This window comes from Ochotona curzoniae, unplaced genomic scaffold (assembly GCF_017591425.1).
Source record: "Ochotona curzoniae isolate NIBS_2020 unplaced genomic scaffold, NIBS_Ocur_1.0 contig_3255, whole genome shotgun sequence".
NCBI classification, from domain to species: domain Eukaryota; kingdom Metazoa; phylum Chordata; class Mammalia; order Lagomorpha; family Ochotonidae; genus Ochotona; species Ochotona curzoniae.
In genome coordinates, this window is record NW_024465777.1 from 4139966 (window position 1) to 4166305 (window position 26340).

At 50.9% G+C, this 26340-nt stretch overlaps 1 protein-coding gene across 1 annotated transcript; it reads left to right on the forward strand.

Annotated features, from left to right (window-relative positions):
* The first annotated feature begins 445 nt into the window (after positions 1 to 445).
* On the forward strand, positions 446 to 10412 carry CATSPER4 (cation channel sperm associated 4). The gene is given in 12 exon segments (XM_040979734.1): positions 446 to 477; positions 808 to 866; positions 869 to 951; positions 1285 to 1428; positions 3064 to 3165; positions 6668 to 6765; positions 6951 to 7071; positions 7252 to 7385; positions 8795 to 8969; positions 9465 to 9676; positions 9881 to 10046; positions 10362 to 10412. Coding segments are annotated over 12 exon segments (1377 nt in total).
* The last annotated feature ends 15928 nt before the right edge of the window (positions 10413 to 26340 follow it).

The following is a 26340-nucleotide window of genomic DNA, read 5'->3' on the forward strand; positions in this document are numbered from 1 at the left end:
GAGACATACATTTCAACCCAAAATAAAGCCAGCTCCTTATGAGACAATCTGTGTGTGCCTGCCTTTGTTTCTATGTTAGAACTGGGATCTGGCCTCGGTGCAGGGCAAAGTGGGGTCAGAGCTGAAGTAAAAGCTGTCATGGGTGAATGCTATTGGCCATGGGGCAGGGGACAGTTCCTGCATGGTGCCCTTGACCTTCACTGTGCACCGGAGGCCCTGAATGATGGACTCCAACCCAGACTTGACCCAGTGGGGCCCTCCCAACTCTGTGGCTTTCCCTCCCCACACCTTCTAAGGCCAGGGGTGCTGTCAACACATGCCTGAGGATAGAAACTTCCACCTTGTGGATAGCAAACCTTGCTCAGGAGGCAGAGTGGGAAAGAGACCTGCCTTTGGGGCAAGGCACACAGCCCCAGTGTGGCCTCCCCTCCACCCCAATTCAGTGATGGGGACATTCCCCTACGACTTCATCCACAAGTGACCCCTCCCTGGCTCTGCGGGCCTCTGACCTCTGAGTCCAGTCCCTCAGCCCGTGGCATCCCTGGCTCCTTCTGGGCAATAGGAGGGGGCAGCAGGCAACGGGAGGAGCTGCCTGCAACCTTGGAGTTCTTGGTAGAATGTGGAAGGCTGGAGGTCACAGAGACTGCTGTGATATCACCACAAGGGGGAGCGAGATTGCTGAGAGGGAAGCTTCCTCAAGGATAGGGAATCCCGGTTGAGCCATGCCGATTGATAACCACAGGGCCATTTGGCTGCAATGGACAGATAATGTCAATGTCAAATATTTGAACACTCTGGTAGGGGCAGGGTGCAGGGGGACTTTGTGGGGCCCGGTAGGGCAGTGGCTGCACTGAGGCCAATTCCTGTCTCTTGCAGAAGCCCCGGCATGATTCCTTCATCCGGCCTGAGGACCAGGTGCTCATCAACCGTTGGGACATCATGTACAAAACGGTACGAACCGGGCAGGCCTCCCAGGGAACTCTGCAATGACTCCTCTGCAGTGCATCCCTTAGGGACCACCGTATCCCAACGGTCATTCATCAGCATGGATGCCCCCCAGAAAGGAGCCTCTCCAGTACTGACCTGCACAGCAATCCTACCCCTGGGACCCACAAGGGCATTTAGCAACTGCTTATGCTGCCATTCCAACACCTCTCAGATACCTTTCCCTCCAGAGTGAACCCCAAGAACTACACCTCCAGCCCACCCCCAGTGAGCACACACGTCCAGGCAGAGGCCTTCTGTGTGACACCTGTCTGAATGGAGGTCCTCGCCTTCTTCCAGGACACCTGGGACATGCAGGAACTCATCACGCGCATGTACATTAAGCAGCTGCTGCGACACCCGGCCTTCCAGCTGCTGCTGGCCATGCTGCTGGTTATCAATGGCATCACCATTGCTCTCCGCACCAACTCCAACTTCGACCAGGTAGGTCGCCAGCCTCACCTCTGCCCTCTTTGATGCCCTAGGTCGGGTGTTAGGGGTGACTGGAGTGAAGTAATTTTATCTTGAGGCCCTGGGTTCCTCATCTGTCTCTCGTGGCTGGTTGGAGGTTGTTCAAGGGTCTGTTCTGCTCTGACCTAGGGATCTGGAGATCGGGGAAGACTTTGTGGAGGAGGGGGCTTTGGAGCCTGACATAGGAATGGCTGGGGTTTGGGTATGAGGACAGGAGAAAAAGGGCATGAGCTGAAGCTGGCAGAGGGGTGCCCTTAGGAAAATGGTATCCAATTGTAGCCAACAATTACTACAAGGAGAATCATTCTGTGCCAGCTACTAATTGCACGGCAGCAGGAACTCCAGGTACAAGTTCAACTCTTCCCTGACCCTGCTCCTGGCTCATACCTGTGGGAGTTCAAGACCATGGAATCTAGTAGCAGGAGCCTTCCTGGGGAAAATGACACTGAAGCTGAAACCATAAAAGGAAAAAAAAAAAAAACTTTTTTCTTTTCAAGATTTATTTATTTATTTATTTATATTGGAAAGTCAGATTTACAGAGGGAAGGAGAGATAGAAAGATCTTCCATCCACTGGTTTACTCCCCAAATAGCCACAATGGCTGGAACTGAGCTGATCTAAAGCTAGGAGCCAGGAGCTTCCCCATGGTCTCCCATGTAGTTGCAGGATCCCAAGTCTTTGGGCCATCATTGACTGCTTTCCCAGGCCACAGGCAGGGAGCTGGAAGGGAAGTGGAGTAGCCTGGATATGAAACATGCCCATATGGGATCCTGGTGGATACAAGGCGAGGACTTTAGCCACCAAACTACCATACTGGGCCCGGGGAAAGAATCTCTTCACTGTTGGAGGCAGATGTTCACAGTCCTTGGCAGTCCTTTGGGAGCCTAGAGCAGGCTGGGAGCTCATCAATTTTAATTTTCCTTCTGGGCTTAAGGAGCTGCACCCAGCCTGGCATCATTGTAGATGGAGTGGTGGCAGATATGGGCTGCAAGAGGCCCCATGAGTGACATCCAGCCTTGAGACCATGGAAAATGGGGTGGTGGCCACCAGGGTGAAATCAGGGGGTCCAAGCCATTAGGAAGCTGAAGGAATGAAACTGAAGTTGGACAAAGTGAGTTGGGTCTTGCACACAGGCTCCCTGTGCCAATCTGTCATACACATCTTGGCTCCATGGGGTGAGAGGGTGCCCAGGAGGGTGGTTACCCTTGACCCAGGCACCAATGTGCTAGAGCAGCCAAGTGCTCGGGACCACCAGACGACAGGTGAGAGGAGAGAACCCATCAGCCTCAGGCACCAGGCCTTCCCTTCTCAGTCCTGGAAAACTCCCTTCCCCATGCTTAAGGGTTGGGGTGCAGGCCTGGTGTAGGCAATGATCTTTCTCCACAAGCTAGGTGGCTGTAGGCTCTCTTGATTTTTCATCTGTCTGATGGGAGGAAAAGCCCGCTTGCAGGACAGCAGAGATAGTATGTGAGGCGGTAGGACGCACCTTATCATGGTGCCTGCTAAATACAGGGCCTGGGCTGGCCCTCAGTCACTCTCCCTCCCTGGTCGGGCCTGGGCTCTCACTGACGGTGCTGCCCCTCTTTTTTTTCTCTGTTTTCCATGTAGACACACTATGAGTTGTTCTCTACCATAGATGATGTCGTGCTGACCATCCTCATCTGCGAGGTTCTGCTTGGCTGGTTCAATGGCTTCTGGATTTTTTGGAAGGTGAGATTCTGGGCCCCTAGCCCTCCCGGGTAAACGTCCCCCACCTGGTCCTTTATCCCTGAACATCTGGCCCTGTCAGTTGAAGGAATGTGTGCATCTGTGTACGTATGCATGTGTGTGAGTGTACACTTGTACATGTAGACTTCATTATTTTAAGGTTTTTTTTTAACGTTGTTTACCTAGTTGAGAGGGATGTATGTCCTTGTGTGCCTCTGGTAAGGGTGTGGAGGGTCAAGGTATAAAGGAAGATAGATGGGACAAATGTTTAAATTTTTTTTTCTCCTGTGTCTACTAAGGGCGAAAGAGAGGGGGCTGTTCCTTGTTGTCAAACTACATCAACTTGGGGATGGAGGACAGTCATTTGATGTTGGGAAGAATGTTTGAGGGTGTTGCTTGAGTGATTTTGATAACTCTGAGACATTGCTGGCTTCGTTGCTCCAGGATTGAGCAAGGTCTAGTGGCTGACCAGTCCAGCTTAGTGCATCCACAGACCCAGACACTTGCTGCAAAACTTGACCAGAAACATGGTCCAACCTGATCTGCTTTCCATCTGATGAGGCGGTCCACATCCTCTGCTGACCTAGATGAGCTGGCTGTCATGTCCCCTGTGTGCGTCTGGACATGCTGTCCACTGCACAGGCATCAGCAACTGAGGGGGCTTAGTCCTGACATGTACTTCAAGGTTGGACCACATATATTTTGATTTTCCTTGTGGTTAGGATTTGAGTCCAGCAATCGAACTGGAGGGATTCCCAAGAAACTTGACTCTTGTGTGCACCAGCCATTGCAGGGTCAGGTTCATTCTGTCACCTGCACCAGCCAACATACATCCCGGAGGATGCAGCTGCCTGTTTGGTTCTGCCCCAGCCCCATCTGTAATGAAGGACACAGTAACCTGGACTGGAAATCAGCCTCCTAGATCCCAGTTTCTGGTTGTTGCTCTGGCTTCCTCTGGTTCTGCAGTCTTGGGCAAAACTTGATTTCCTTATCCAAGAAGTGAGGTTGCAAGACAAGGTCCCAGAGGTCAGCAGGTGTGTTAGGACAAGCCAGCTTTACAGGCTGTAGTATCTCTTTACACCTCTGTGTGGGCACCCAGACACAACCCTGACCAGAGTATAAGGCAGCAAGCATGGCAGTGTTCCAGCAAAAGTTTATTCATGAATGTTGAATCTCAATAAAAATTTTCTGGGTCACAAAATACTCTTTTTGCAACTTCCCCCATGCACCTGCTGAGCCCCTACTTTCAGATATGTTTAAATGTCTCCAAGAAGCCTTCCATCTCTCTCAGGCTCATTACAGGCTGCTCTGTGTCTACGTAAAATGCACTTCTCACGTGCAGTTAAAATTTGCTTTCTCTCCACCTACATCAAAACAGTCTGTTGGCCTAGCAGGGAAGAGATCCCATATCCTCAGGACCTGACCCCCAGATGGCACGCATACAATAGGATCTTACTACTGACAGGATTCAGGGTTGGTTCTGTGGACAGGTAGACTGTGTCTCCTTGTGTGTGTGTGAGGCAGGAGGACTTATATATATATAGGAGGACTAATATATATATATGTTGAGCCAATATATAATATATATAATATATTATATATATATATTAGGCTGCCAAATACATTTAGGAACTTTTTCCCACTAAAATTCATTTTGTTTTTAAAGTATTTAATAAAAACCCTTTACATACTTTCAAACCATTTCGAAAAGTACATATAGAATTCCTGCTCTCCCTGCTGACCCCTCGCCACCTTTCCCCCACACCTCTCTGCGTGATCTTGTTCTATTTATAGCTCTTCTTCAGACTCTCAGCAGTTATTTTTATCAGTAGCAACATACAGGGATGTATTTTTAGTTTTCTCCCCCCAGCAGCGCGTTATAAACACGCTTCTGCTGCCCTTGGCTTGTCACCAAATGGGTCTCAGTGAGCTTCCCTTTCCATGTCAGGACATAAGATCTTTCTTGTTTTTCATGGCTACACAGCTTATTTCCTTAAATGAATGTACCATGGTTTATTCAACCTGTCAATCACTGGATACACTGGTGGTTTTCAACCTTACATAGATGTCCTTTAAAAGTTTTAAATTTTCATTTTTTTAAATGTGAAGATAAGAGAGAGAGAGATATCCAATGGTCTTCTATTCACTGGTTCATTCCCCAAATGTCTGCAACAGCTAGGATTCAGCCAAGCTAAACCCAGGAGCCTAGAACTCCACATGCAGTCTCCCACTGTTTGGGTCCGGTTTTGTGCCTCCCCTTCCCCCAAAAAACAACAAAGAATTTCGCTAGAAATGCAAAGGCAAGCAGAGTTTATTGTGCCAGCATGCTGGGGTCAGACCGTTCTTGGGGTACGCAGGCCAGCCAAGGAGGGGTCAGAATGGAACCAGAGAAAGGCTTATGATTCTATAGGCCTCTCTTGGGTATTACATACATCATAGCCCGCACAAATACAGACGCAGCAAATCAATTGAAAGAGTAACACATTATCCAATCAAAGTAACACCCTTCAAACACATCATGGCCATGGGTTCTGGGTATCAATGGCTCATCCTATTTCCTGGAACTGGACAAATGCCCTGCTATCCGGGTGTATTCTATAGGTAGAGCTCACGGCACTGGTCACTGTAGATGGGGCTGGTGACACTGGTCAGTAGCCCTGACTCATCCTGACGAGGGTGGCATCTCCCAGTGGCCCTGGCTTATCCTAACTAAGCAAAGCAGCAGCTTCTTGGCACCAAGGGGCCTGACAGCCTGGCCTAGCATTCTACTATTCTAACACTCTAACATTGTACTAACACTCTAACACCACATGGGTGGTGAGGACCCAAGTATTGGGGCTCCTATGGTGAGCATCAGCAGGAAGCTAGATCAGGAACAGAGCAGCTAAGGCTAGAACCAGGCACTCTGCTATGGGACACGGGCATCAGAGGGGACCTCTTGTCTGCTGTACCAAACCACTAACCCAGGTGTCTGTCTTATACCTGGGTCACAGTGGTCAGATGGGGATGCATGAGCTCCCTTCCCATATGTGTATGAGTGTCTGCCGTGGTGGACAAATGCCTTATCAGATTTGCTTGTCTTCTTTGTACCCAAACTGGCAATTGAAGCAGTGCTCCTCGATATTTTGCTTAATATTAATTTCATCTTATTGATGGTAGAACATGTTACACACCAAAAAAACAAAAACAAACCAGGAACACCCAGGTGTTGCCAGGTCACCTAATTGTGAAGCCAGGCCATTTCAACAGCTTTCCAGCCACAGCATGCCACAGCTTAGGGCCTGATTCCTGAGACTGCACTTGGCTGTCGACCTATGCAAGGGTCAGGAAGTGCACGTGTGCTCTGTGGCATGTCTGCAGGGTGTCCGGGGCCTTCCCTGAGAGGACCATTGAACCCCCCATCCTTGGCATGTGGGGAGGGTGGACTCAGGATGTCCCCATGGGCTGGGCCTCACAGACCCTGCTGGGGCTGGCCCACCCTCCGCCCTCCACCCCCGCCCTTCAGGATGGCTGGAACATTCTCAACTTCCTTATCGTCTTTATCTTGCTCTTGGGGTTCTTCATTGAACAACTCAACACCATTGCTATCACCTACACCCTCAGGTGAGCTGGGAGCTCTGGACAAGTTGGGGGAGGGGCTAACCTGGAATTTGGGATTGAGATGTGGGGGTCATGGCCATCATGGCCAGCTGGGGGTCAGCTCTGCTTGTCTGGGCAGTTGACAGAGCAGTGAGGAGGTTGGGGTCCTGGAAGGGCTCAAGGGTCCCCCCTGAGAGGCTCTGCCACAGGGCGCTCCGTCTGCTACATGTATGTATGTCGGTGGAGTCCCTGGCCCGGATCATCCGTGTCATCCTGCAGTCAGTGCCTGGCATGGCAAACATCATGGCCCTCATCCTCTTCTTTATGCTGGTCAGTGCCCTTGCCCACCCTAGCCATTCCTCCTCCCTGAGCAGGGTGCCTGGGTCCCTGGGCGTGGAGGGGGGCCCGTAGGGGGTAATCCCTTGGCAGTTCTCATTTGCCTGACATTTGCATGTCACATCTCCAAGGCCCTGGAGTGCGGTCAGGGCACCGCTATGGTCTCTCTGGCAGGTGTTCTCAGTGTTTGGTGTCACGCTCTTTGGTGCATTCGTGCCCAAGCATTTTCAGAACATGCAGGTTGCCTTGTACACCCTCTTCATCTGCATCACCCAGGATGGATGGCTGGACATCTATAGTGACTTTCAGTAAGTGTGCTCAAGGAGCCAAGGAGGAGAAGGGGTGGGGGTGGGCCAAACTGCTGAGGGGAAGGCTCTCCACAAGCGTCATGCGCCAGGGGTTGAGAGCAGCCTATGAGGTGGGGATTGCCCAGGCCTTTAAAGTGAGAAAGCAAACCCCCTGGGGCTAGGGCCTCTGGTCTTGAAGTCTCCAAAGCCCTGTCACAGCCAACCCTGCCAAGGGTGAGCAGTCAGGCCTTGGGCGGGGGAGGAGCAGGTGTGTGGGCACGTCCAAGGTTACACTACAGCCTCCAGGCCCCCATGGGACTCCTGGGACGACTGATGTTTTGAATTCTTGATCTAACATGCTAATCAGATGACCTTGGGCAAGTTGTGTTCTCTGCTGAGTCTTGGTGTCCTCTTTTATTCCAACACTTCATTAACTAAGTCCCCTGCTCAGGGACCCTCACTGAAGGGTCAGGTCTTCGGAGGTGGAGGTGGGGGGCGCCAGGCGCCTGGGAAGAGGTGGGAGAGACGCACTCCCGCTGCGTCCCAGGATCATGGAGGAGGTGTGCTCCATTCACTTCAATCAGGAGCAAGAAGAGGAGCTGTTACACCGGCACCTGTCCAGTGGCAAAAACTTATATAAACCTCTGCTTGTAATACATCTATATGGAGGGAGATAATCTTACGGGGCCAAATATTTCATGGGACATTTACAACAAGAGCCTGACAATGAAAAAATTCTAGCAGGTGGGATTTGGCCTTACAGCTTTTTGCTACTCTTTCTATAATAGGCCTTGAATAAATTTCATAATCAGAAAAAAAAATGACTAGGGAGTACAGTGAGTAGATTAAACTGGACAATGCAGATGCACAACTCCCCGCCTTACAGAGTTGGCTTGAGAAGCAGCCACTCTGGCACCACAGTGGGTGCCCAGTGGACAGCAGCTGCTGTTGCAGTTAGAAAGAAGGAATTGGACCCCGTACCACAGCAGGGCAGTAGGGCGGAGTTCCCAGCTGGCCTTGGGATCATTCCCCTATCTCACAGATGAGGACGTGGAGGCAGAAGAGGGAAAGAAGGGGGGCTGGCATGATGGCTCAACTGGCTAATCCTCCATCAGCAAGCACTGGCACCCCATATGGATGCCAGTTTGTGTTCTGGAAGCTCCACTTCTCATCTAGCTTTCTGCTTGTGGCCTGGGAAAGTAGCAGAGGATGGCCCAAAGTATTAGGACCCTGAACTTACATGGGAGATCCGGAAGAAGCCCCTGGCTCCTGGCTTCAGATCAACTCAGCTCTAGCCATTGCAGCCTTTTGGGGAGTGAATCAGAGGATAGAAGATCTTTCTGTCTCTCTGTAAATAAAAATAAATAAATTTTTAAAACAAAAACAAAAAGGAGGGAGGGAGGTGACGGGCCTCTGCCTGCCCTCCACAGGATGGAGAAGAGGGAGTATGCAATGGAGATTGGGGGCGCCATCTACTTTGCCATCTTCCTCACCATGGGTGCCTTCATTGGCATCAACCTGTTCGTCGTCGTGGTAACCACCAATCTGGAGCAAATGATGAAGGCAGGAGATCAGGGACAACAGCATCCAATAGCCTTTAGTGAGGTGCGTGGGAGGGGGTAGGTGGGCAGGAAGGAGAAGGGACTGTGCGGGGTGGGTGGGAGGCAGCACCCAGATGGAGAATTTCAGTCTTCAATTTCACTTCCATGCAATGGCAAGAGTAAAAGTGCTCACCTCACAGGCCCACTGGGAGGAGTCTGCCGGCCCATGGGCAGTGCCAAGCACACTGGGAGAGAACGTTGCAGCTGTACCCATCCAGCGGCAGCACTCCCACAGGTCTGGGAGGGGATGAGCCTAGGGCCAGCGTGTGACCTGGGAGTAGACTGGCCATTACAAGTTGCCCTACAAAGATGTACCAGAAGTACAATTGGGGCCAGAAGGGGTGCGGAGGACCATGGAGCACAGCTGTGAATTTCCCTGGGGTGGGATGGGGGGACTCAGATTGGTGCGAGGGGCAAACGGGGCAGAAGAACGGTGCTCCCTGGACACCGAGCAGGAGGGCGACCTGAGTGTGTGTCCCCTGTCACTCCTCGATTCTAGCCAGGTGACTACGACGATGACCAGAATAAGGAGCTGCCGCTGGTGCACTGTACCGTCGCCCGCCAGGAGACCACTGGCCACCTCCAGGAGCCGCTGGTGGGGGGCCCCCTGCCAAATCTCTCGGAAAACACGTGCGACAACTTCTGCTTGGTGCTCGAGGCGATCCAGGAGAACTTGCTGCAATACAAGGGCATCCGCGATGAGCTCAATGCGTACGGGGCGGGGCGGAGGGCGGGGAGTGTCTCCTGGGAGAGGGGTGTCCCTGAATCCCTGTGGGGTAATTGAGCCACAATCCTGACCCTCTGACTTCCTCCCACTTCACTGAAGGGTCAGGTCTTCGGAGGTGGAGGTGGAGGTGGGGGGCGCCAGGCGCCAGGGGAAGAGGTGGGAGAGACGCACTCCCGCTGCGCCCCCAGGATCGTGGAGGAGGTGCGCTCCATTCGCTTCAATCAGGAGCAAGAAGAGGAGCTGTTACACCGGCACCTGTCCAGGAGCCAAGATTTCGAGACTGGCTCCTCGGTGGACATCCGCGAGGTGGCCCAAGAACAAGACTTGATTACAGCGCTGGTAAACCGAGAAAGGGTATGCCATCCCCTTTCTGCCCAATCAGTAATCGCCCTGCCGTTCCACCCCTGCCCAGCTTCAAGGCTTCTGCAGATCTGGCCAGCCTCCTGTCACCTGAGTTGGGCAGTCAGTCTAGACGCCACCCTTTCCTTCTCAGAGAGGTCCCGACTCTGCTTTCGGGCTCTGCCCCCCTCTAACCAGGGGGGTGTCTGCCTCCAGAGCTCCCACCCTGAGTGGGTACTACACTGGAGTTAGATCTGTGCAGTGAGAGGAACAAGGAGAGTGTGTCACATCAAGGCAAGGGGATTGAAAGGAAGCCCACTTTGTCTGCAGGTCCATGAATCGGCCACAAATTTGCTGAACAAACACAAGAGCAGCCGCTAAAAGAATAAAATGGGACTCAAGAACCTGCATTGATACACATCTGGCTGCTCGCGGCCTCCTGTGGCTTCCATAAGCCAGATTTGGCACAGCCTTGCCTTCACAGCTGGGGAGAAGCTAGGGCCTATGCTTGTGGGCCCCAGGTCCAGAGAAGCCAGGATGGAGAAGGATCCTGGGTGAGTGTGGGGCCCCTAGCTCCAGGACAGGCACAGAAGCGGAGTGCCGGCCCAGGTGGACAGGAGTCAGCCTACGGATGAGATGTTCCTGGGCCCCTGCTCTGGCCCACGACTGGGAGGGCCTGGGTGGGCCTCAAGGACCAAGAAGAGAAATGCGAGGCGAGAGGGGCCAGATCTTTGAGTAACTGACAATAAACTTTTGTGTTGGATCACCTTGCCTGTGTGTGTGTTGGATCTTAAACAGTGGTGTGTGTTGGGGAGGGCGGCGCTTGCTGCAGGTTTGATGGGGAAATCAAATCCTGCCCCTCAGACCTGTTTGGTGAGGGACTCAGGCTGCTCTAGCCCATTGGCAGAGGACCTCAGTTTTTTACTTTGATGCAAAGTTAGAATCCCTATAGTTTGGAGGAGGAGTTTGGCTCTCATGGTTGGGAGGCCCTGCTTGATAGAGGACACAGCCCCACTCTCTCCTTCCATGCCGGCAGGTGGGGGCTGGTCCTCATTCTGGGGGTGCTGGTTGGATGGAATCTATATCCAGACTGGGGGAGGGAAGATCAACCTGCTAAAGTGCTGGTCCTGACAGGCTCCCGGGAGGAGAGAACATGAAAACATCTTTGCAAGAAAGCAGGGAGACTCTGGGAGTTAGGAGGGGCCAGGAGTTCTGTTTGAGACTTGACAGGTTCCTGAGCCTGACAAAGGAGTCAGAAAAATGTGATGATCATGGTGACAGGAAAAAAAATGCTTCAGTAGCCTGCAGCTACTGGATTGTAGTCCCTGGGTGAGTCCCTGAGCTCCGTTTTTCCCACCTAAAATCAGAGACAGGCGTTTGAGAGACCTGCATCCTTCGCTGGAATCCCTGGGTGGAGTCCTGGCTCCACTCTCCATTCCCATTTCCTGTTCGTGCACACCTCGAGAAGCGGCGCTTCTTCCCCTCTCTGGTCGCCCTTAATGGGGTAATGAGAGCCCTCGGAGAACGCTGGATGGAATGGAGGATGTCTGAGGAGACTCCCTGGGAAGAAAAAGGGCTCCATCCCCAAGGAGCAGCAAGGGAGGCAGTAGCCGGTGGCTGCCCGTGTCTGTGCTGGGGAACGAAGTTGGGAAACAGTCCTGGTGCAAATCTGGGTGCAGATGGCAGCTTCCAGACAGTGGGGCTCTGCTGGCTCTGTGTCACATGGACTTTGCTGAGTTCAGTGCCTTTCCCCAGTTGCCCAGACTTTCCCGCTGCAGGCCTCTGAAGACTTCTTAGGGACGGGGGAGGTTGAAGGGCTGAGTTGCTCTCATGAAGTGGCCCACGTGGGGTCCTAAAGGATCCTGGACTTGGCTTCTGTTTCTGCTCAACCCTGTGTGACATGGGTGAAAGAAGTTGAGTTACTTCAGCGTCCAAGTTCGTGCGGCAGTACATGACAGAGTGGTCCCTGCGGGGCTATCTCATCGGAACCTGAGACTGCCATGAAACGACGCGGAGGAGGGGTTAAAGATTCCAGGCACAAGGCCAAGTGGGCAAGCAGGACAAGTGAGGGGGCTTGAATGGAGTCCGCACAGAAGTAGAGACGGTTGTCTGCTACCCCTGTTCTCTCTAAATGTGTCAGCTTCAAGAAGGCTTTACTGGAAGAATACAACGGTTATTAATTGATCCCTCAAATCAAGGCTCTCAAAGCCAACTGATTCTTGTAACTATTTCTTTCTTTCATGAGGGACCTTGAGTGGCTATCTACCTCCCGATGGTGTTAGGCTGGATATTAAGATAAAATCCTTTTCTTCTTTTTAAAATTTTTTTTTAATGATTTATTTACTTTTATTGTAAAGTCAGATTTTGCAGAGAGAAGGAGATACAGAGAGGAAGAGTTTCCATCTACTGATTCACTCCAAAATTGGCTGCAACAGCTGGAGCTGAGCTGATACGAAGCCAGGAGCCTCTTCTGGGTCTCCCACGTGGGAGCAGGGTCCCAAGGCTTTGGGCTGTCCGCAATGCCTTCCCAGGCCAGAAGCAGGGAGCTGGATGGAAAGTGGGGCCTCCAGGATTAGAACCGGCACCCATATGAGATTCTGGCAGATGCAAGGCGAGAACTTTCAGCCACTAGGCTACTGCACTAGGCCTAAGGATAAAATCCTTTTCAGACAACTCCCCCAAGCCTAGCATGAAGCAAAGGAGGTGGAGGAAGATTTAGGGAGACTCTCAGGGATGCGAAAGCTGGAGGGTAAAGCTGGGACAGCCTGTGGCGCAACGACTGTCTGGGAAGGCGTGTGGCTCTGCTCCCTCATTTTAGCTTTTCTTCTCGTCTTTGCACTGCTTCAAGATCAGGCAGAAGATGCAGCTCCGTAGGGTGCAGCAGGGGCACAGGCGTGGCCCCCAGTTAAGGAATTGCCACTTTAATATTACAAAGGTGAGGGGATTGCAGACCACCTCACCTCTGATGAGGATGGAATCAGATGGGGGAGAAGGAAATGGAAAATAAAAGTTTCCATTTTCTCTCTTTTGTCGTGGGGGAGGGGTGGGTACAAAGAAAGTGAGCTGCTTGGGGTCAGGTCACATCAGTGCCACACGATGGCGCCCTAGAGACTCCGATGGAAGGGGCAGAAACCTCTGTGACTTTTTTTTTTAGTTTTTTAAAATAATTTTGTTTTGCTTTATTTACTACTTGACTTCTTTCTGCATAATTTGAACATGAAATTTTAGGGTTCTGAGTAGATATCTGGGACATATCACTTTATTATCTGTGGGTCTCATTTTTCCCACATGTAAGATCATTAGAGTTTTCCCAGATGACTTTGTTTCCAACAAGCAGACTCTAGGACTCTCCTTTCAGGGGAAGTGTGTGGATCCTTTCATCTAGCCCTAAGTCCCCTTTCTTTTATTAAAAAAATTAATTTTTTATTTATTTGAAAGGCAGGATGACAGAAAGACAAATGTTCTATCCATTGGTTTGCTCTAACACTCAGTCCAGAGCCATCTCTTACATTAGATACAAATGTTTTCATTTTTTCCAAAATGTATTTTATTTGAAAGGCAGAGAGAAAATCTTCTATGTGTTGGTTCACTCCCCAGATATATGCAAGAACTGGGGCTGGGCCAGGCCCAAGCTAGGAGCCCCAAACTCCATCTGTATCTCCCATGGGCACAACAGGGACCCACAGACGTGAGCCATCTGCTACTACCCTCCAGGATGCCCTCTTAGAAGGGAACAGGAAGCAGGATGGAGAGCAAAGCAACCAGGACTCGAATCACCTGCTCCAATCCAGGCTGCAGGTGTGCCAAGCAGGGCTGTTGTTACGGTACCAAATGCTTGCCTCTGGAGACACAAGAATCTAAACCTGCATCTTGGCTGCTAGTCTAAACGCCTGCCCCAGAAGTGGACTTCCAAATAACCCCGTTCACCTTTATCCTTACTTAAGACATATCATGAAGGATAATACTTACATATCTCAAAAAGAAAGTAGAATAAAATGGGGGTCAGCTTGTGGTGCTGTGGGTTCAGCTGCTGCTTGTGATGCCAATTTGAATCCCCCCTGGCAGAGTTCCAGTTTCTCTGCTTCTGTCCCAGTTCCTTGCTAATGCATGTAGGAAGGTAGTAGAAGATGACTCAAATCCTTGGCCCCTCCTACCAATGTGGGAAACTAAATTCCTGGCTCCTTGCTTTGGTCCAAACTTGGCTGTTGCAGCCCTTTTGGGGCGTGCAGCAGCCAATGGAAAACCTCTCTCTCTCTATTGCTCTCAGTGTCTATCTACCACTCTGTCATTCTGCCTTTCAAACAAATACATCACTTTTAAAATTAAATTAGAAAATATTATCTGAAATTAGGGCAAAAGGTCTCTTAAAATATAGGTGAGTAGGACCTGGCACAATGGCTCAGTTGGCTGTCAACCCTGAAACCGCCCAGATCCCATATGGGCGTTGGCTCATGTCTTGGCTGCTCCACTTCCCATCCAGCTCCCTGCTTGTAGCCTGGGAAAGCTGTAGAGAACACCCCAAAAGCCTTGGACCCTGCACCCGTGAGGGAGACCTGGAAGAAGCTCCTGGCTCCTGGCTTCGGATTAGCTCAACTCTGGCTATTGTGGTCGTTTGGGGAGTGAACCAGCAGGTAGAAGATCTTTCTCTGTCTTTCCTCTCTGTAAAGCAACCTTTCCAATAAAAATAAATAAGATATATATATATATATTTTAAAGTGAGTGATTAGCATTTGGAAATTGGTACAGATATAGTTAATAGTTACCTTTTTTAACCTTAAAATCCCATAATCATTGTTTATTATAAAGGAAAATCTTGGTTCTCACAGGTTTATGGGCAGAATTTCCAGCAACCCATGAGGCACCGATCTGCTAGATGTTTTTGGGTTCACAGTGACAGGGGTCAGTGACCGACAGGGTTTAGCCCGTTCTGTCTTTGATGTTGGACTCCTCCCCCACACACCTCTGGTAACTGGCTCCCAGCACGTGGTGGTGTTGCTCTGAGCCACATGGCAACCACTCTTCCCTCAGGCATGCGTGTCCAGCCTGACAGGCCACCTGGGCCTAGGACCACAACAGATTTCAGTAGTTTGCATTGCACAGCTTTCCCACGTTCAGGGCTCACATCCGAGCCTTGATGAGGCTCTCATGGCCCAGGGCTGTGGCTGCCTTCCAGCAGGAGTGTGAAAGACCTGTGCCAGGTGCAGTGGGCCCTGGTGTGGCATGGCTATGGATGTAGACCAGACCGCCACAGCAGCAGCTGGCACAGTGGGTTAAGCCACTGCCTATGATGCTAGTATCCCAATGGGCACCCCTTCAAGTCCAGGCTGTTTCACTTCTGCTCCAGTTCTTTTTGGCAAAGTAGCAGAAGATGGCCCAAGTACTTGGGAGACCCAGATGGAGTTCCAGAATTCTGTCTTGTGGGGTCGTTGTGGTCTGAATGAGACACCTCTCTCTCTCTCTTTCCCTCCCTCTCAATCTGCAATTTCCTCTCAAATAAATAACAATAAAATCTTAAACCAATCTCCACAACATGCTGGGAAATTAGCTACTTTTTTAAAGATTTATTCATTTTATTTGAAATACAGAGTGACAGAGGGACAGAGAGATCCTCCATCTGTTAGTTCACATCCCAAGGGTCCACGATGACCAAGTCTAAAGCCAGGAGCCAAAGCACAGGACCTAGAACATCTTCTGTGTTTCCCAGGAGCACCAGCAGGCAGCTGGATCAGAAGCTGAGCAGCTGGGACTTGAACTGGTTTTCCAACATGGGATACCAAACAGTCAGTTTTATTTTTAAAAAGATTTGTTCGTTTGAAACACACAGAGGGAGAGACAGAGAGAAGAGACCCATCTGCTAGTTCAGTCCCCTAATGTCTCTAACAAGAGTGGGACAGGCTGGTCTTCCCTGTGGCTGGTTGGACTTAGGCATTTGGGCCAACTTTCACTGCTTTAACAGTTGCATTATCAGGGAGCTGGATCAGACTCAAAGCCGTTAGATGCAAACTGGATGGGAAGTGGGACAGCCGGTAGTGGAACCAGTGCTCATATTGGATAGCAGAGCCACAGGTGGCAGCTTTCCGTGCTATGCCACAGCACTGGCCCACAAGGAAATACTTCCAGTGCTCAATACTTCCACAGATTGTCCAGGCAGGTTCCTCTCCCTCTCTCTGCATCCGTTTCTCATCTATTCTCCATTCTCAGTCCTGTAGGTGCCTCTGAGCCTCCCTCCTCACTGCTCTCTTGCACGGAAAGACATTCTAGTCACCAAATGGCAAGTTTCCATTTCCTGTCACGGGTCCCCTAAATTTGTTTTGACACTCTGCTTTTTGGATTTCATTCCAGAGGGTCACTTCTAACTTCATCTACTGTGTCACACCCAGGTTTATGAGCCAGGAAGTCAGTCCCAGGCTGAGCCCTAACTCTGACCTCACCCCTGGTCACCATCTGAGGATGGACAGGTAGGTCCTGGGATGGGAGGAGCCCCAGTAGCCGCGGCCGCCAAGTTTCCATTCTGCCTGAGTCCATGGCGGGCCTGAGCAAGCAGGGCTCCGCCTAGAGGCAACAACCGGCAAGCGGCCGAGAAGGCCCCGAGGGACGGCGGGGTCATGCGCAGAGAGCGCCAGGGGCAGCGTGCAGAGAGGCGGGATATCGCCGCGGCTCGCCTCCCGTTGGTCAGAGGCAGGAAGAAAGGGGCGGGATACCAGCTCGGCTCGACTCCCAATTGGCTGGGGCCCTACAGAAAGGGGCGGAGCCGGAGCGGGGCGCGCTCGGAGGCGCGCAGCGTTGGGTGTGTAACGGCCGTTAGGCGAGGTGAGGAACCGACGCGGCAGAGGTGGCGGCCACGGTCGGTACTCCCGAGTGAGGGGTTTCGCCGGCCGCTTTCAGACAGTAGTAAGTTCTCCTCCGTTGGAGCGACAGACTACCTCCTCAGCAGCCCAGGCAGGACGTCCCTCTGTGGGGGCGCGAGGAGGGCGGGGGGCGGTGTCGGGAGAAGGAGCGCATGCGCAGAGACCTTAAACCGTCACCTCTCCCCCAGGTCTCCTCCTCCCGCTGCCTAAAATAACTCTCCCGGTGTCCCGGTCGCCTGCCCTCCCTCCTTGCCGTCATGGACGCTGCTTTCGCTTGTGAGCCTCCTGGGCCGGTGGGCCGGGAGGCCGCGGGCAACGCACTCCTGCGGCGCCCAGTCCTCGGCAGGGACCCGGGGTAGCGTCTGGCCGAGTGTCTGTAAGGTGGAGAAGTTGTGCCGAGGGCGCCCAGTCGCAGTGGGTATAGGAAGCCCCTCCGTGAGGAGGTGTAGTTGAGAAGAATGTCTGGAGAATTCAGGCCCAGGAAGGCCGTCCCAGCCCAGGCTTAGGCCGCGGGTGGGGGGGGTGTCGTGATGCTCGGCCGTCCCGGGGCAGGTGCCCCACAGCACGGACTGGGCTCCACGCTCCAGCAAGGGGGTTCCCTGGGTGAGCCCAGTGGGAGTGTGCCCAAGTGGACGTGTGTGGCTCCGCGTATTGAGTGCGTTACCCTTCACCCCAGTAACCCGGGTTGATCGGACACGTGGCGCAGTGCTAGCTGCCCGCCAAGTGTTGGTGGATGAGTGCTGTCTGCTAGGAAGGCAGGAGTGGTGTCACCGGCGTGGTTAGGATAGCCAGAACTGGTTCTTTGGCCTTTAGCAGAAGCGGGTGTGCGTGGCCATGGGTTTTGTGAGTGTCAGGACTCAACTCTGTGGTCAGGCATTGGGCTTCTTGCTGTCCCCAAGTCCTGTTGCCTGAATGATCTAGGTGGTGCAGGCGGTCCTGGAGGGAGGGTGGAGTTGCTGTTGTGTGTCTGTGTGGCCCTCCAGCCCTCCCGGCTTGATGAGGTCTCTGAAGAGCTGGCAAAACCCAACAGGTAAAAGCGAATTCTTGAGTGATGACTTGGGAAACACAGAGCCTGGTACTGACCGGGAGCAGTGCAGAAGTTCCATGAACTCTCCCTGCTTCTGACTCGTGGAGGCTCTTTGCTCTGTCAGGTGGAATCCCCCTACTTGTGGTTCCTTAGGAGCTGCTTCAAGAACGTGCACCAGGCAGACCACTGAGAGCTTAGCACACAGTCCTGACTGAAGCCTTTTCCTAGTTGTCCAACCTTCAGTACAAACCTTTCCTTTTCTGTCTTCTCAAAGAATTTTGCTCGTTAATATGAAAGGCAAAGAGATAGGTAGTTCACTTGTTGGTTTTATACCCCCAAGTATGCGTGGTAACTTGGGCTGGGCCAGGCCAGACAGGAGCCAGGAACTCTGTCAGGATCTAATACATGGGTGGCAGGGACCCAAGTGCCGGAGTCCAGCTCCAGCTGAGTTCGGAACTTGCGAAGGGTGCGTGGATGAGGCACAAAGAAAGAAGAGACGGACCACTAGGAACTCTTGACCATCATGGACGACGCACAAAAGCTGTCCACTTTATTTATACAAAATCAGTCAAACTCTGGCTCAGGCTTTTTACGTCACGGTCAAGCGAGGGTTTCTAAAGATAACTCTAGTTGTTTCACCTAAGGCTAGGTTGCTATTCACCTGGCACCTGGCTAGGAAAAGGTTTTCAATAGATGGTGCATACCAGTCAGTAGCACATTCCTACCACAATTACTTTACAGCTTTGTCTTGAGACAGTCAGGGAAGGAAGAACTTTACAGAAGGCACCTAAAATATCAAAGAAAGAGGGAAAGAATAGATTCCCACTACACCTCAAGACAGAACACCCTTGATTAGCATAGGATCAAAAGAGGGGTTAGCACCCTTGATTAGCATAGAATCAAAAGGGGGATTTAACACTCTTGATTAGCATATTGCCACAGGATGCAGCCTTGACAGCAATAACAGCTCTATGGCTAAAAACAACAGGGCAACAGCAACATCAGCTTCTAAGCTCCTATTGATATTTAGCAGTAACTCCGCAGAGGCAGACAATGCCTAAATAGATTACAGAAATCTCAATGGGGTTGTCCGGTGTCCATGCAAAGGGAGGCAGAGCTACATTCAGGTGTTGTAGAGACATCCGCCGGGCCTTGCCACACAGCGGGAAGTTCCTTGCGGCCTTGCCTGCAAAGGAACTATACTCTTCACACCTTCCTGTCTTCCACATCCATCACACGGACTCCAGCACCCAAGCACTTGAGCCATGACCAGCCACCTCCCAGGGTCTGCATTAGCAGAGAACTGGAATGGAGAGCAAAGCCAGGGCTTAAAATTTGGGCTCTCCAGGATAGCTTCCCAAGTGGCAGCTTGACTGCTACACCAAATGCCCGCTGCTAAGTCTTCCTTATCCTTAAAATGAGGTAAGAAGTTGAGGGGTTGGCATTTCTGGGGTAGAAGGTTAAGCCACCACCACTGATGCCAGCGTTCCAGGTGAGCACTATTGCAAGTCCTGGTTGCTCTGCTTGCTGTCCAGCTCCCTGATATTGCACCTGGGAGAGCACCTGGGAATGAGCCCGCAGGGGAGTTCTGCTGGAGTTCCAGGATCCTGGGTTGGCCAGTATGGCCATGTGGGAGTGACCCAGCAGTAGGTCACTGCCTCATAGGTTGATGTGAACATTAAACTGGAACATGTGACTTACAGAATGTTGAACACAAAGCTTGACAGGTGGTACACTCTGAATACATGTTGAGTTTGTTGAATGGGTGAATATTTGGATTGTGGCAAGGACTTTGAAGATGGAAACCAACCACGTTGGAAGCTTTTTTGCCCTGTCTGCTTCTATTCGCTTCTTTCTTTTTAGTTGTGTAACTAGATTGCATTGTCTTCTATGTTTCTCTCATTTTTCTTCCAGGAAGTTTATTTCCTTCAAACAGTTTGGAAAATTTCTAGTGTTGCTAATCTGATTCTGAACCAAGTAGGGGAAAGTCTGGATTGGTTTATTCTGGATTGTTTTACTCCCTGTTGGGAGTGTTTTTAAAAAAACAAAAATGGAAATGGACCTCCTGGCTATAAGGCCATGGCCTCGCCTCTGTGTCCTGTACCATCTTGACCACACAGTGGTCTCCCCTGCCTCGGTCCGGCCTCTGTCAGTACAGGTCCTTCTGGCCTCTCCCCTAATTGGTGGCCCTGGGCATCTCCTAGCTGAAGGGGGGAAGGGGCCAGGAGGGCAGACACCCTCCTGCTGGCTATTGGTGCCCTTCTCCCGGTCGTGCTTGCAGACACCGTGTGCCACAGCTGTGCGAGGGGAGGGTCCTGGGACATTGGAAGGAGCTGGCAACCCTCAGGACAGGCCAAGCCTCTTTGCAGGGGGGCAGGTAGGTTCTGCAGCCTCTGGAAACCCAGGCGAGGAGGCAGCTGTCTGCCTGTCGCCCTGAAGATGCACAGAAGGGGCTGCCATGCCAGTTGGCAGGAGGCAGTGAAAGTGGGAATGAGGCATCTGCCACAGCAGGAGCTTTGGAAAACTAAAGAAGGGCCTGGGTTTCTTCTGCTGGACATGGGAGTTAAACCTGAGGGCTGGAGAGGGCTGCTCCAGCGCCTGAAGTCCCAGTGAGTCCTGGCCCATGGATCCCCCAGAGCTGCAGCCGCCCTGTCTCAAGGTCATGGCCTGTACCCACCTGGCACTGGGTACGGCTGGGCATCACATCTGATCTGTGTGCCTCCTGTGGGGCTTCCCCCTCTGGTGACCCTGTGCTACTTTACTTGTTCCCCTACCCCCCGCTGGCAGTGGTGCCATTGCTGTGCCCCCGAGTGGCTGGTGGCAGAACTCAGCTGCCTGAGGCAAGTGTGTACCTTAGCAGGCTGCAGTCCTGCTGCGGAGTACGAGGCCTCTGGGGAGGTCACCTCTCCCGAGCCTCTCATCAGGATTCTCTGGGGCATCTGTCCGGTTTGGGCGCAGAGGTGGACAGGCGGCCGGTGAGATTGTGGCTGGCACATGAGCACTCATTACTAACTAGGAGGTGGATGGTGTTGGAATCTAGCAGAGTTGTGTTTTTTGGTATTATTAAGCTCTTGAGAGAAGAAGAAATATAATTTACATGATGTAAAATTCAGTTTTGTTTGTGGGCAAGTCAATAGTATTTAGTGTATTCATAAAATAGTTCAATGAACCATTGTCATTAATTTTAAAATCTTTTGGTGGTTGGTGTTGAGGCAGGCTAAGCTGCCTACAATACTGGCATCCCAAGGAAGAGCTAGTTCAACTGCTGTTCTTTCATTTCCTGTTGAGCTCTGTGCTGATGCACCTGGGAAAGCAAAGGAATATGGCCCACGTGCTTGGGTCTTGCCATCGTGTGGGAGACCCCAGTGGAGTTTCAGGCTTTGGCCTTGGCTTGGTCCAGCTGTTGTAGCAATTGGAGAGTGAACCTGTGGACAGAAAGTCTTTATCTCTCTAACTCTTTTATATATGTATATATATTTTAAAGATTTATCTGTTTCGGGCCCGGCACAGTGGCGCAGTGGTTAAGGTCCTCGCCTTGCACGCCCGGGATCCCATATGGGCTCCGGTTCTATCCCGGCGGCCCCACTTCCCTTCCAGCTCCCTGCCTGTGGCCCGGGAAAGCAGTCAAGGACGGCCCAAAGCTTTGGGACCCTGCACCCGCGTGGGAGACCTGGAAGAGGCTCCTGGCTTCGGACCGGCATAGCATCGGCCGTTGCGCTCACTTGGGGAGTGAATCCTCGGACGGAAGATCTTCCTCTCTGTCTCTCCTCTCTGTATATCCGCCTTTCCAATAAAAAAATAATAAAAATAAATCTTTATATGTAAAAAAAGATTTATCTATTTCATTGGAAAGGCAGATTTACAGAAAGAGATAGAAAGATTTTACATCTGCTGATTCACTCTGTAAGTGGCCGCCGTGGTCAGAGCTGAGCCAATCTGAAGCCAGGAACAAGTGTTTGTTCCTGGTCTCCCAATGGATGCAAGTCCCAAGGCTTTGGACCATCCTCTACTGCGTTCCCAGGTCAGAAGCAGGGAGCTGACTGGGAAGCGGAGCAGCCGGACATGAACTCTGTGGGTTCCTGGTGGATGCAAGGCGAGGATTTCACCACTGAGCCTTTGCTCATGCCCTAAATAAATAAATTTTTTTGATTACTGAAAGGAAACCCCATTTCCATTAACAGTTATTCTGTATTCCCTTTCCTCCTGTTCTGCTTCTGGCAGCCACTAATGTATTGTTATGGATTTGGTGTTGCGAACATTTTATATAAACGGAATCATGTGGTAATCTGTGGCCCTTTATGTTTGGCTTCCTTGGTTTAGCATAATGTTTTCAGCCTTCACCCTGTTGGAGGATGTGTTTGTTCTTTGTTCCTTTTATTAATAACCCATTGAATGGATATACTGTGTTCATCATTTCATCAGTTGGTGGCTATGTGGGTTTTTTTAAAAAAGATTTATTTATTTTTATTACAAAGTCAGATATACAGAGAGGAGAGACAGAGAGGAAGATCTTTCGTCTGATGATTTACTCCCCAAGTGACGGAAATGGCTGGTGCTACACCGATCCGAAGCCGGGAACCTGGAACCTCTTCCGGGTCTCCCACACAGGTGCAGGGTCCCAATGCTTTGGGCCATCCTCTACTGCTTTCCCAGGTTACAAGCAGGTTCTGGATGGGAGGTGGAGCTGCTGGGATTAGAACCAGAGACCATATGGGATCCCGGCGCATGCAATACGAGGTCTTTAGCTGCTAGGCCATGCTGCTGGGCCCGGTGGCTATGTGGATTGTTTCTGCTTTGTGCCTATTGTTCGTACATTTGTGTGAACATGTTTTCAGTTCTCTTGAATATTCAGTTGATATTTCAAATCTGAGTTCCACATGTGCAAATTCAACTAATTATGATTAGAAAGTATTCAGAAAGAACTGTTTTATTAAACATGTGCAGGCTTTTTTCTTGTCATTATTCCTTGACAATCAAGCATCACAGCTATTTACACAGTATTTACATCATATGAGGAGGTCTTCAGAAAGTGCATGGAAAATGTATATTGTGACAAAAGCCATGTATGAATTTGAAGGCTTTTAAAAAATGTATTTATTTATTTACTTGAAAAATCAGAATTAATTCACTCTCCAAGAGACCAAAATACCCATGGCTGGGCCAGGCCAGGTCTTGGAGTCTAGAATTTGGAACTACTCCAGGTCGTCCACATGGATGGTGGTGGCCCAGGCTCTTAGGCCATATTCTGCTTTTTTATGCACATTAGCAAGGAGCTGGATCAGAAGTGGAGCAACTGGGACAGGAACTGGTCCCCCTATAGGACACCTCTGGCCTTGTGACCTAGAGTAGTGCCAGCTGGGGTGAGGGCTTCCTTAAGGAACCCTGGCCTCAAGGCCCCCAGGCTCGCCCACTCTGGGCCTGTTGCTGGTTGTCATGGTTTCAGCTCATCTGAATTTGAAAAGGTCTCAGAATGTATTGAACTTGCGATATTGCTGTACTTAAAGAGATAAACAAAGGATTAAAAAATAAGATTTATTTTTTATTGGAGAGGAGGAGAGACAGAGAGGAAGGTCTTCTGTCCATTGATTCACTCCACAAGTGGCTGCAGCAGCCAGAGCTGAACTGATCTGAAGCCAGGAGCCCCCTCTGGGTCTCCCACATGGGTGCAGGGTCTCAAGGTTCTGGGCTATCCTCTACTGCTTTCCCAAGCCACAAGCATGGTGCTAGATGGGAAGCAGGACCGCCAGGATTAGAAGCAGTGCTCATATGGAATCCTGGCAGGTGCAAGGTGAGGACTTTAGCTGCAAGGCTGCTGCGCTGGGCCCAAAAAGAGGACAGCAAAAAGAACGTAAGTGGGTAGGCAGTTATCTTTCTGTGTGTCATCATTAACTCCCACGCCATGAGTTGGATAGCTCTCTGTTTTGATGGTCCTAGTCAAGGACCGGAGCTTTAATTACTGAACAGAGCTTCTCTCACCCCCCTGTGAGGGCTGGGTTCTTGGAGAGTGGTGTTGTTTGTGTTGCACAGCGAATTGAGAAGGCTTGGGTGGTTGTTCCTGAGAGACAGCCGAGGAGGTCAGGGGCGTGCCTTGGGGATGGCCCCATACAGCTTCTTGTTTCCAAACCAAATGTCACCTCTAAAAACTGTGCTCTGGGATTTGTCCCAAACTCTTCTCGTATAAATTAAGAATTTTGGGGTCTGGTGCAATGCCTCAATGCTGAATCCTCACCTTGCAAGCACTGGGATCCCATATGGGCACTAGTTTGTCTCCCAGTTTCTCTACTTCAGATCCAACTTCCTGTTTGGGAAAGGAATACAGGACAGCCCAAAGCCTTGGGACCCTGCACCCGTGTGGGAGACCCAAAAGAAGCTTCTGGCTGCTGACTGGATTGGCTCAGCTCCAGTCATTGCAGCCATTTGGGGAGTGAGCCAGCAGGTGGAAGATTTCTCTCTGTGTGTCTTTCCTTCTGTCTGCAAATTAATCTGCCTTTCCAGTTTAAAAAGAAGAAAATACAAGTTCATCATCGGTCTTTCTTCCCTAATCCCTTAAAACCAAAAAAGAAAGCAATCTAGGGCTTTCAGTTGGCATTAGAATTGGAAACAGGGACCAGCATTGTGGTGTAGTAGGTTAAGCTGCCACTTGCCAGGACAGCATCTATATCATAGTCCCTGCCAGGTGGTGTCCTGGCTGCTCTGCTTCTGAACTAGCTTCCTACTAAAGTGTCCTGGGAGTTGGGATGATGATGGCTCCAGTGCTTGAGACCTGTCACCCATGTGGGAGACTTGGATGAAATTCCTTACTCCTGGTTTCAGCCTGTCTCAGCCCTAGCTATTGATGGCCAACTGTAGAGTGAACCAGTGACTGAACAGAAAAATAACTCTCTTTTCCCTAACCTTGACATTCAGCCTTTCAAGTAGATAACTGAGCCTTAGAAGTGAGGGGATAGGGCCCAGTGCCATAACTTAGGGGTAAAGTCCTTGCCTTTCATGTTCCAGGATTCCATATGGGCGCTGATTCGTGTCCTGGCTACTCCACTTCCTTTCCAGCTCCCTGCTTGTGGCCTGGGAAAGCAGTCGAGGACACCCAAAGCCTTGGGACCCTGTAGCCACGTGGGAGACCCGGAAGATGCTCCTGGCTTTGGATTGGCTCAGCTCCATCCGTTGCAGCCATTGGGGAGTGAATTGGTGGATGGAAGATCCTTCTCTGCAAAATCTGACTTATTTTTTACAATAAAAATAAATGTAAAAAAAAAAAGTTGGGGATATTCTTATGAGACTGAGTCCACAGCCTGTGGAATCTGATGCTGTCCTAGGTGGGCAGTGCTGGAATTGAACTCAACTAAATTAGAGGAAAATCCTGTGGCACCTGGTGCTACAGCGTTGTCAGTAATAGGAAGAAACTCTGTTTGTTTTTTTCCTTTTTTTTTTAAAGATTTATATTTTATTACAAAGTCAGATATACAGAGAAGAGGAGAGACAGAGGGGAAGATCTTCTGTCCAATGATTCACTCCCCAAGTGAGCGCAACGGCCGGTGCTAATGCCGATCTGAAGCTGAGAACCAGGAACTTCTTCCAGGTATCCCATGCGGGTGCTGGGTCCCAAATCCTTGGGCCGTCCTCGACTGCTCTCCCAGGCCACAAGCAGGGAACTAGATGGGAAGTTTAGCTGCCGGGATATGAACTGGCGCTCATATGGGATCCTGGTGTGTTCAAGGCAAGGACCCTAGCCGCTAGGCCACACTGCCGGGCCCTGATTTTCCTTTTAAAAAATTTATTTTTTAAAATTTTTATTGGAAATTCAGATATACAGAGAGGAGGAAAGACGGAGAAGATCTTCCTTCTGTTGATTCATTCCCCAAGCAGCTGCAGTGGCTGGAGCTGAGCCAATCCGAAGTCAGAAGCCTGCTCCAGATCTCCTACACGGGTACAGGGTCCTAAGGCTTTAGGCTGCCCTACACTGCTTTCCCAGGCCACAAGCAGGGAACTGGATAGAAAACGGAGCCTCCGGGATTAGAACCTGCACTCATTTGGTATTCTGGCACGTTCAAGGTTGAAACTTTAGCTGCTCGGCTGCCGCACCAGACCCTGTTTGTTTATTTCCAAGGCAGAACAAGAGAGACCTTCCATCTGTTGGTTCACACCCCAAATATCCACAGTAGCCTGGTTTGGGTCAAGCTGTAGTCAGAGTCCAGAACTCCAGCCAAATCTCCTATGCACTTGATCCATCCCTTCTGGTGCCTGGAGTGTGCAGTGGCACGAAGCTGGAGCAATAGCTATGTCACCAGTACCTGAACTGGGCACTACAACGTGGGCCTTGACTGTCCCAGGTGGCAGTGTCACTGCTACGCCCCAGAGACTGAGTTCTTGGCATTCTTGTGTTCTTACGTGGCTTTATAGTTTCAGTTGAGTGAGAACTGTTACAGGGAGTCAGAAG